Source organism: Carassius auratus, chromosome 15 (genome assembly GCF_003368295.1).
Source record: "Carassius auratus strain Wakin chromosome 15, ASM336829v1, whole genome shotgun sequence".
NCBI classification, from domain to species: Eukaryota; Metazoa; Chordata; class Actinopteri; order Cypriniformes; family Cyprinidae; genus Carassius; species Carassius auratus.
In genome coordinates this window covers 963,993-975,023 of record NC_039257.1, presented here as the reverse complement: position 1 = coordinate 975,023, position 11,031 = coordinate 963,993, and the positions used below count along the sequence as shown (strand labels likewise).

The 11,031-nt window shown below is 39.7% G+C and overlaps 3 protein-coding genes across 4 annotated transcripts in view; 1 reads left to right on the top strand and 2 right to left on the bottom strand.

Annotated features, from left to right (window-relative positions):
• The window catches only part of LOC113114651 (leucine-rich repeat and fibronectin type III domain-containing protein 1-like), a 680,315-nt gene that overhangs the window by 499,513 nt on the left and 169,771 nt on the right, over positions 1 to 11,031 (top strand). The window lies entirely within an intron of this gene.
• On the bottom strand, positions 1,367 to 4,578 carry LOC113114683 (histone H3.3). Its single transcript, XM_026281602.1, has 4 exons — positions 4,438 to 4,578; positions 3,050 to 3,193; positions 2,825 to 2,978; positions 1,367 to 2,493 (listed from the first exon to the last, which is right to left on the bottom strand). The coding sequence occupies exons 2-4, from the start codon at positions 3,175 to 3,177 to the stop codon at positions 2,365 to 2,367; spliced, it is 411 nt and encodes a 136-aa protein (XP_026137387.1). The 5' UTR covers positions 3,178 to 3,193; positions 4,438 to 4,578; the 3' UTR covers positions 1,367 to 2,364.
• Positions 5,710 to 11,031, bottom strand: part of LOC113114654 (WD repeat-containing protein 20) — a 7,593-nt gene continuing 2,271 nt past the window's right edge. The window contains exons 3-4 of the mRNA XM_026281563.1: positions 9,009 to 10,340; positions 5,710 to 8,596 (exon numbers count right to left, since the gene is read on the bottom strand). Coding sequence (XP_026137348.1) covers positions 8,537 to 8,596; positions 9,009 to 10,340 — 1,392 coding nt within the window. The 3' untranslated portion in view covers positions 5,710 to 8,536. The remainder of the gene's footprint in view (positions 8,597 to 9,008; positions 10,341 to 11,031) is intronic.

Below are 11,031 nucleotides of genomic sequence, written 5' to 3'. Positions count from 1 at the left end.
TTTAAAATAATAACTAAAAAGTTACTTTTAACAGTATTGCATATTTCTTAGTAACTAGCACAACACTGGTGTTGTCATACCTTCACCTTGGAGATTGAAAATGTTTCTTTTTTGATACCCCAGGAGCCCAAATTCAGACCCAGAACAATAAAACCCACAGAAGAGATGGGAGTTCAAAGGAGGAATCTTTATATTACCAAACTGCAGGGAGAGGAAGAGTAGATATAAGTCATGATCTGCAAGATTAACCACAATCTGATGTGATCCGACCACCTCAGAGAAAACCAGTGTTGAGCTGCTGCAAGAGCTTTTGAAGCACAGCAGCTGTGGTCAAAGAGTTCTCGTGTGTTCGGAGCGGGATCGCGAATCATTTGAGTCGGTTCGGGAGTTCGGAGCGGGATCGCGAATCATTTGAATCAGTTCGGGCGTTCGGAGTGGGATCGCGAATCATTTGAGTCAGTTTGGGATCGCGAATCATTTGAGTCAGTTCGGGAGTTCGGAGCGGGATCGCGAATCATCTGAGTCAGTTTGGGATCGCGAATCATTTGAGTCAGTTCGGGCGTTCGGAGTGGGATCGCGAATCATTTGAGTCAGTTTGGGATCGCGAATCATTTGAGTCAGTTCGGGAGTTCGGAGCGGGATCGCGAATCATCTGAGTCAGTTTGGGATCGCGAATCATTTGAGTCAGTTCGGGAGTTCGGAGCGGGATCGCGAATCATCTGAGTCAGTTTGGGATCGCGAATCATTTGAGTCAGTTCGGGAGTTCGGAGTGGGATCGCGAATCATTTGAGTCAGTTTAGGGATAGCGAATTATTTGAATCAGTTCGGGAGGTCGGAGCGGGTTCGCGAATCATTTGAATCAGTTTGGGGTTCGCGATTCATTTGAGTCAGTTCGGGAGTTCGGAGCGGGATCGCGAACCATATGGTTCTATATAGAACCTCAATTAACACTTTTTTTTCGAAGAGTATTGGGCAGAAACATTAGAAAATGTTAATAAACAAAATAAAAAAGTAAGTAGGGGTCTCTTCTTTCCTCTTAAAATAAATTAACTTCACTTAATGTAAACAGACACTCTGTAGATGATTTCAGTACCTTACTAGAATATTAAATTATATTTAAGGTTTAGTTGTTGTTGTTTTTTTTAATCACGTAGATTAGTATTATTTTATTTGCATCTACATTTGGAGTTTTGTTGAAATTTGGTTTTCTGGGACTATTCTGTACCAGTCTACTATTCAAATATAACACAATTATGTCTAATAAACTAATATATCTAATTAATAATTTATTTGTAAAGCTTCTTTCATTCAAGAAATAAAGTGCTTTAGTAATTTAAAAAAAGGCAATAAATGAAACGTAACACGGTTCTTTAACAAGAGTTGAATGTAATTTATTTTAACATCACAGTGAAAGACAACCCACAAAAGTGTGTGACATCTATTTATTACGCAATTAGGAGACATTTCAAATGACAAAGATCAGTTTATTTAAACACCTGAATGTTCTGTAGTCAAACTCTGAATAAAGGAGAAAGAAAAAAAACACCCACAAATCAAGCAGGATTCAATAATAATGATGTTTCCATGTCTGCCTGAGGAGTCCTGACACACTGAAGAGAACAGAAGAAAACTGAATTCTGTAATGAAGGAAATTCTCGTGGCGAAACTCAAAAACAGTATCAAGCCAATATATATTTATTTATTCAATTTAAATTAACAAGTCAGTCTGTCCAGATTCAAAAGACCCAAAATGAACGAGTCGTTTATGCGATTAAACGTGTTCTTCACACGCCTGAGACTGAACCCAAACTCATCCTCTAGAAAACAAACATGATTTGTGATGTAAAACTGTCTTTATAAGAATCTCCACCTTCAAAAATATGCTATAGATCTATGAAACAAGCTTATAAGGATGCATTAAAAAAAGAAACAGACATCAATAATTATTAAAAGTAATTCTTGATATTGCAATAATAAACATTTGTTGGAGAGATGCTCATATACAAACCCCTTACTGATCGACAGCCTCACACACACACACGCTCGTGATGGACAGTGCAGGGAATTCTGGGACGGGTCAGAGCTGTTTTAGCACCCTGCATGAGAGATGCAAAGCCCTGAATGCAGACATCAGCCCTGACCGCCTTCGTTAACCTTCACTCATGATCACTTCACAGACTGTGTGTGTGTGTGTGTGTGTGTGTGTGTGTGTGGGGCTGATCAGTCACGGGCTGGTACATGCAAACAGGAAGTACCCTAAAAGTCTGTAGCCAAAAAACAAAGAGACATCACTCACTCCACCAGGACTGGACTCTAAAACTACCAACAAACAGCAAGAGAGAGACAAACAAAGAGAGGGAGAGCTCAGGCTCGTTCTCCACGGATGCGGCGCGCCAGCTGGATGTCTTTGGGCATGATGGTGACACGCTTGGCATGGATGGCACACAGGTTAGTGTCCTCAAACAGACCCACCAGATACGCCTCGCTGGCCTCCTGCACACACACACACACACACACACACACACGAGTCACATGACCTGAGAGGAGTTCAGTAGCATGCTCTCCACACAAATATTGAGCAGCACGACAGTGTTCAACATTGATAATAATCAGAAATGTTTCTTGAGCAGTAAATCATCATATTTTCATGATTTCTGAAGATCATGTGACACTGAAGACTGGAGGAATGATGCTGAGAATACAGCGGAGCATCACAGAATTAAATTACACTTTAACACAGAAAACATCTAATAATGAAAAGCAGTTGCAGGATTTGTGCCGAACACAGAGAGATCTTCTGGAGGAGTGTGAAGCCGTGTCTGACCTGCAGGGCTCCGATGGCGGCGCTCTGGAAGCGCAGGTCGGTCTTGAAGTCCTGAGCGATCTCACGCACCAGACGCTGGAAGGGAAGCTTGCGGATCAGCAGCTCGGTGGACTTCTGGTAGCGGCGGATCTCACGCAGAGCCACGGTCCCGGGCCTACAGACACACACAGAGCGGTCAGCGCTCGCCCCGCGGCTCCAGACCCAACACGAGCCGCGGCTCAGTACCTGTAGCGATGGGGCTTCTTGACTCCTCCAGTAGAGGGCGCACTCTTACGGGCTGCTTTAGTCGCCAGCTGCTTACGAGGAGCTTTTCCTCCGGTGGATTTACGGGCGGTCTGCTTCGTACGGGCCATTCTGACACACGCTCACCTCAAAACAGACACACACACACAACATTACACACACGCACAGAAAATACTGCACTGTTCACACATTCACACTGCACTCTGTTAGTCCGACCCCAAGTACAAATAATACAGTAAAAAAATAACAGTGTCAAATACATGTCAAATAATACAGTGAAAATGCATTTTATAATCTATAAAAACTTTCTTTTGCAAATGTTTTTTATTCTCACTGTTCTGTTTATTTTTAATCAATACACACGCACTCACACACATATAAAACCTACTTAGTTAATTTAAAAAAATATTTAAATAGCTAATAAACAAAAAAATGATTATTTAAATAAATGCATTTCATTAAAATAAGTAAATTGTATAAATGCAATTTAAATAAAAATAAAAATGAATGATTTATTAAAACAAATAAAAGAGATCAACATATTTGAAAATATTTTATTATCCCCATTTAAATATTTTACCTAATGTGATTTTTATATATATATATATATATATATATATATATATATATATATATATACACTAACTGATATATTATACATTTTAGTTACATTTATTTGTATAGTTAATCTGTTTTATATCTTTCTTATTGGTTACACTTTTCCTCTAAATTTACCACGGGAGCAGTCTGAAAAACCCTTGCTTCAAAAAAACTAAATTCTAATAATATAATGTTATACTGAAACAGTCAAAAAACTATAGTTGATGGATAATGTTTGCCGAGAAAAAAACAGTTTGAAAACGTCAAACAGTTTAACACGTCAATCATGCTTAAAAAACCAGCCTCTTAATAAAAATATTCATGAGCCGACCAATCGGAGAACAGGAAACGAACCCGACGGTGTGCGTAAGCCCCGCCCCTCATCTGTGAACATCATGGCGCCTGTTTGACTCGCACAGATAACTGAACGAGAAAAGAAACGAACTAACGATAAAACTTCGACAATTTCGCTGCGAATCACTCCACTGTTCTCACCAGTTGCACTCGGACAACAAAGAAAACACTCTAGGGATGCGATATCAGAAGTTTAAACCAGGAACGGAGGCGTTTATGGTGTTTTTCGGCGTTTGTGAAACATCCGTTTATTTTGGGTGATTTTGCAGCTCGCGCGGATGAAGCGCCTCAGGATTGTACTGCTATAAACACAAACTCGCTCAAACCGACGCGAATTCAAACAAACACGACATTTCTGTCTAAAATAACAATTAAATAACACATTTATATATTTTTTTCTGCCGTGACGGCCTTACCTTGGTATAAGTTGTGTTTAAATAATGTTTAGAGTGGAGCTTCAGTGTTATTTACCGTCTCTCGCGCACAATGGGAGCGGAAGTGCGCCAATCAACGACTCCCACAATGCAACGCGCGGCAGCCTGCCAAAGCGCGCCTCAACATGTTCGAAAAACCCTCTAAATCTGTTGAAATAATCACACAATACTGAAATAACAACACTGTTCATCCGCCACTGATATCCTGATAGTGTGGAGATACAGAGATGTTATATTATGGTACTTTTTTTCCATCTGTAAGTCGCTTTGGATAAAAGCGTCTGCTAAATGAATAAATGTAATGTAAATGTACTTTGATCATCATATTCAGCAGGGCTTTTCGATCGTTTAGTTTCCACAGACCTCTAAATATAATATAATAAATACGTGTAACATTTTATTTGGAAAATATTTAGTTGCTATTACAATACATGTTTTATTCGACACACTATAGCACTGTATTGTTATTTAAATTAAATATATGCATTTAGCAGATGCTTTTATCAAAAGTGCATTCAGGCTATAAATTTTTTATAAATTTTTCCCGGGGAATCGAACCAGCAACCTTGCGCTTGAAAGTCAACGGCTTGAAAGCGCAATGCTACCAATTGTTATTTATTTTTTAAATCTTTCTATATATATTCATTTAATCGATGTTATCAAAATAGTTTTTTTATTATTTAATGTAATGTATTTAAATAAAATATTAATGTATTTCTATTCAAATTAATATAATAAAATGTTGCGTAGTGTTAACAAAGTAAACACTTGAATGTGTATTTTGGATGTAAACCAAGACATGTTATGAGAGCAAGATCTTAAATTTGTTTGACAAGTGCATGAAAAAAAAGTGTTTTGCCTGTAGTCTCTCGCCTTAAGGACACAAATGTTATTAATTTCTGAATCAGATCGTTTGGTGTCATCTTCCTTATGTAGATCTAGTGTTGTGTAAACTGAGGTTAATAGTTGGTCTTTAGCCCTAACTGGAGCAAGTTTTCCAGATGTTAACTGGAGTGCTGTGGATTATTGTGATGTTTTTATCAGCTGTTTGGACTCTCATTCTGACGGCACCCATTCACTGCAGAGCATCCATTGATGAGACACTGATGCAGTGCTACATTTCTACAAACCTGATGAAGAAAGAAACCCATCCTGATCTCAGATAACCTGAAGATGAGCACATTTTAATTTTTGGATGAACTTTTCCTTTAAATTTGTTTAGTGATATAAGTGATTACAAATCAAAATGCGATGCATGAGTATTTGAGGTTTTAATAACAGATTCCCATATACAAACTTGATATTGTGATATTGTTAGCCACATAACCAGACTCGGGCATATAACCGTGTGATAAATGAAAACACATGCAGTGGAAGATAATCGATTTTAAAGTAAAGCAGTGTGGAGGAATGGAGGTTACACCAAAATCATCCATTTTCACACGCCGATGACGCTCTTACAGTTCAGTGTAGGCAGATGGGTGCCGTCATCTGTTAGGATACACACCCTACAGTAAGACAAAACATCCTTTAGAACTGAATGCATTTGCAAAAAAAAAAAAAAAAAACATGAGAGAAAAGAAAACAAGTAAAAAAAAAACAAATCCCCTAATGGATGGAAGCAGTAGTTTAAAAACTGCACAATAAAAATACACAAAATATCCACTAATTGGTCCATTTGCATTTCTCCAGTTAACAGCAAAGACAAACACAATGCTATAGTCATACAAAACATAAATCCCGAAATATCAGAGATTAAAAAAAAACAAGCCAACAAAAAAACCACAAAGTTACAAAAAGACATAAAAAATGAGAACCAAGTGTTAAGCATACATACCGTCAGGGCTAAAATACTGTTTTTATCAAGTAGTGTTCTGTACTTCTGTGGGAATGATCGTATACGAGTTCACTGGCTTGGTCTAAAATACAAGCAAAGTTCTGCCTCGTCCATGTCAGGATCACTAAAGTAGCCCAGTTTACCACATTTAAAACATTGACCAATGACCCCAAAGACTTATTTATGTAGTGTTATCTCTGGCAGACTTCTAGAAAGACTCAATATCCTCAATTGTGGTTCATCACAAACTTCTCCAACAATCTGAATGCTGTTGGTTTCTATATTTGGATGCTTTAAATAGCAGCTAGCGAGAAAACAATCCATCGTTACGGTGTTCGTTTACTGTCAGGATCACAAAAGAACAAAAAAAAAAAAAAAAAAAAAAAATTGCAAATCTGCCTTGAGAAACTGGTTTTGGTGAATTTTACAATTTGAAAAGTATGACTGACAGTATATGTGATATACAATGATTTTGTTTTCCTCTCGACAGGAATGTTTCTTAATGCAGTTTTGCACTTTATGCCAAGAATCAAACTGACCCTAAAAACACCCTTCACATTGGCTCTCAGTGATCCTGACCCTTGAAAATGGTCCCTCCAGCGAGAAATCAACCTGTAAATGTGCAAAATTTTGCAAGAGGCATAGCAGGTGTAAGGAATAGTGCCTACTCCATGCTACAATAGTTAAATGTGTTGCTCAAACGACAGAGAAGTTTCTTCCTTCCATTACATCTGACTGGTATAGAAGCTTATTTCTGTCACAGAATAAAACATTTGAAAAAAGGTCATTGCTACTTTTTTTCTCAGAATTTACTTTTCTTTCCTGAGGTCACATCATCTCACAATTGTATCTTTTTCTCAGGAATTCTGATTAAATATGTAACTAATCAATTTTTTCACAAATCTGTGTTTATATATTTTTTCTGAATTCTAAGTTTGTCACAACTTTGACTTTTTTTGCAATTCTGGGTTCATCTCGCAATTTTAATTTTTTTCAGAATTCAGATTTTATATCTCGCAATTTTTTAAATTTTTTCACAAATCTGGGTTTATATCTCGCAATTTATACTTTTTTACAATTGTGTGTTTATATCTAGACATTTTTTTTCCGCAATTGTGAATCACGCAACATTGACTTTTTTCGGAATTTGACTTTTTTTTAAAATCATGATTAAAAATGATCAAAATGTTAACTTTTTTTCTGAACTCTAAGTTTCACAACTTTGACTTTTGCGTTCATCTCACAATTTTTACTTTTTTTTCTAAATTCTGAGTTTATATCTCGCAATTTTGAAATTCTGACTTTTGTAATCATGATTTACAATGATCGTTTTTTGTTTCCTCCACAGAATATTTCTTTATATGTCACAAATCGTTTTTTTTTTTTTTTTACATAATTGCCAGAAAATTGTGAGATAAAAAGCAGCAATAACCATTTTTATTTTCTATTCCATGGCGGAAATGGGTTTCCACAGTCTTGCGATCCACAAGGCAAATTTGAAGAGATCCGCTTCTACTTCGGTCTAGCTCTAAACAGTCACATGAGGATGCCGCAAACATCCGTTTTCATTCAGCGTTGACGTTGTTCGCTTACCAAAAACTTAGTATATATATAAAATCTCACTTTTTTTATGGTTCATATACCCGGCCTACCATTCGACACTATTTCTAGACAACACTAACCTCACCTCTCTAGTAGCATCTGTAATCTATGAAGCAGGAAACTCGAGTCTAGTGGCTGATCAAATGCACGTAACTCTCAGTTCAGGCCAGATGCCAAAGCAAAGGTTGCACTTTCTCAGCCAGTTCGCCAATTATAAAGCACTAGCACACTAGAAGAAGAACTCGTCAATCCACATTCAATGCATCTGTCACTATGTACAATATAGGATCTTCATATATTAATTTGAGTTAATCGTTTCAATATACATCCTCTGCCGTTATAGAGTAGTCTGAATATGTACAATAAAAGTCTAGATGATCAAATAAATAAATAGGAAATTAAATGGCCGTGGCTTTTGCAGTAAACTCTTCTAGAGGAGAAGCCAGCAGAGTTTCTGCACAGAAGAGTCTCACAGTCTGTCTGCAGGAGAGAGCTGAGGTGCGTCGCAGAGGTGCATCATGGTCCCAGGGTGTGTTTTTGCGTTCATGTGCAACTTAAGTGTGTGTTTTGGTAAGGATTAAGTGGGTGGGTGAATGGTGATGCTGTGATGCTCCGGATGCAGACACGGGAATGAGGCTTGGGCTATACCACCGTCCCACTCGGAGAGTTTCCATTCTGTGCTGACAGCGGCTGAGACGCATGCTAGTGGAAACACAGACGAGAAACAGCACCAGTTAAACTGTGAGCAGTGATAAAGGGATGATGAACCACATACTGGTAAAATAAATGTATAGCCTGAATGCAGTGTAAGTCACGTTGGATAAAAGTGTCTGCTAAATGCATTACACATATGATGTATTTTTTTTCTAAATTCACTATCAGTTTGTGAGTGAAATTAGTTTGAAACTAAATCGCACACCAATTGCTTTTTTAAAATTATTTAAACAAATTTAAGTGTAGCTTGTTTTTTCAATCCACCAAGGCTTCCCAAATGGGAAAAATCGAATGGATAAATAATTCAGTAATCAAGACCACTTAAAAGTTTATTTTGACATGCATTTAGCGCATCGGAATTAAGCTAATCTGAATGCTTTGTGTATAAATCTCGACTCACCGCTTTCCCAGGTCTGGCCCAAGTGCAGATGAGTCCTTCCTGACACGCCGTGATGATGCAGTCGTTCATGAAGACCAGCACGGTCAGCCGCTCGTGGGCGATCTTCTTGCACACCAGCGGCTCCAGCAGTGGCACCTCGTTCATCCGCGGACACAGTGTGGTTCCCAGCACTTTAGCGCCATCTAGCCGGGAGCTGCGCGGCGCCACGTTAATCTTATCGTTGCTTTTGCTGATGTTCCCGAGGCTGTGGTAGCGCTTGTGCTCCTTTTCCCCTCCCACCCCGGATTTGTCCGTTTTGCGTTCTTGTAGAGAAAGCGTTGCGAAGCGTCCGATGCTAAACGGCGTGATTGCTCCTCCTCCTCCTACTCCAACGCTGCTAGTAACGGTGCTCTCTGTCGCCCCCTGGCTTTTGGAGGTGTTTGCGACGGCGGGATGTGGAAGGGAATTGGAGCGCGACAGCGAGCGAGGCAAAGGCAGCGGCAGCGTTGATGTCTGATGAGGGTTGGAGGGATGGTGGTGACCTTCGACTATGCTGCTTCCGCTCGGGATCGTAGGGCCGAAGGTGTTCGTAATCGCGCGGGAGAGCGGAAGCCGCGGATACAGAATGTCGTCCGTCAGATCCCACAAACAGAATTGCGTGTCTTGCCCGACTGATCCGAAACGGTACGTCACAGACGAAGCGCCGCCTTTGGAGCTGTGCCGTGAAAGTCGCGAGAGCGTGCTGCTAGTTCGCACGCGGCCGAAGTGCAGCGCCCCCTGCTGGAAATCCTCCTCGCTGCCGCTGAGCTCCATCGGCTCCTCATCCTCCAGTTTCGTTGTGAACGGGTCGAACGCGACGACGTTGACCCATGACTTATGCCCATGTCCGCGCGCGACGACGCGACTCTCTGCGAACGACCAAACCGTCACTAAATCGTCTTCTCCACCGGTGGCGAGATACTTCCCATCAGGGCTCCAGGAGACACAAAGAAGCCCGCCGAAGTAGCTCTTCATCACGCCTTGAAGCTCCATCGAGTCGAAGTGAAAAACGCGCAGGCAGCCATCTTGACCGACACAGGCCACGTGAACGCCGTCGGGCGAGAAGGCGAATTCGTTCAGCCCTCCCTCGCCGACCGCCCAGCGGAGCAGCGGGTTACGGGGCGTCTTGGTCTTGCAGGAGTAAACTGCGAAGCCCTCGCCTTGACGGAGCAGACAGTACTGCGGCGCGGTGGTGCCACACGGGTGCTCCACGTTATAGAGGTAGAGGTGACCGCTCGCGTGAGACGCCAGGAAGAGGTTCTCCGACTTCGGAAGCCACTTGAGACATGTCACCTTTGATTTGTCTATCAGCCTCTGGGGAGAGAATAATAATAATAATAATAATGTTTTATTTTTATAGCACCGTTCCAGTGCTCAAAGTTGCTTTGCAATAACGACACGATTGAAAAGAAGAACATCAGTATAATAAACAAACATGACAATCTAATCACAAACAGTAACGCAAGTTACGTAATCAGATTACTTTTTTTAAGTAACTAGTAAAGTATAGCATTACTTTTTAAGTTAAGAATAAATGTTAGTGACTTAAAAAAAAAATAAGTAACAGTAGTTACTTTGTTTCCATGTGTTGAGTGACAGCTCTGGCGTTGCCATGGCGACAGAATGTTGTGTGTGAACATGAGAATCTCACTGTAGTTCTAGACTAAATATGAACACGTGTTTACTCAGAAACACATTCAGTGTTCCTCAAAATCAATAAAAACAGTGAAATACAAAACTCAGAATACTATACAAACCTGATTTATGTATTTAATCCCATTTTATTAACTAATGTCTTTGCTACTGACCTTCGATGATCCAATTCAAACATACTAATAATAAAAAAATGGCACATTTGTATATAATATTATTACTGCTGAATAGTGTTGAGAAATCTATTTTTTCCATCATCCTGAGGAGCATTCACTTCACTTTTGGTGAATGCGTTACTTTTAAAAGTAACTTTCCCAACACTGAGCACAAGTGAAAAACAACATATAACACA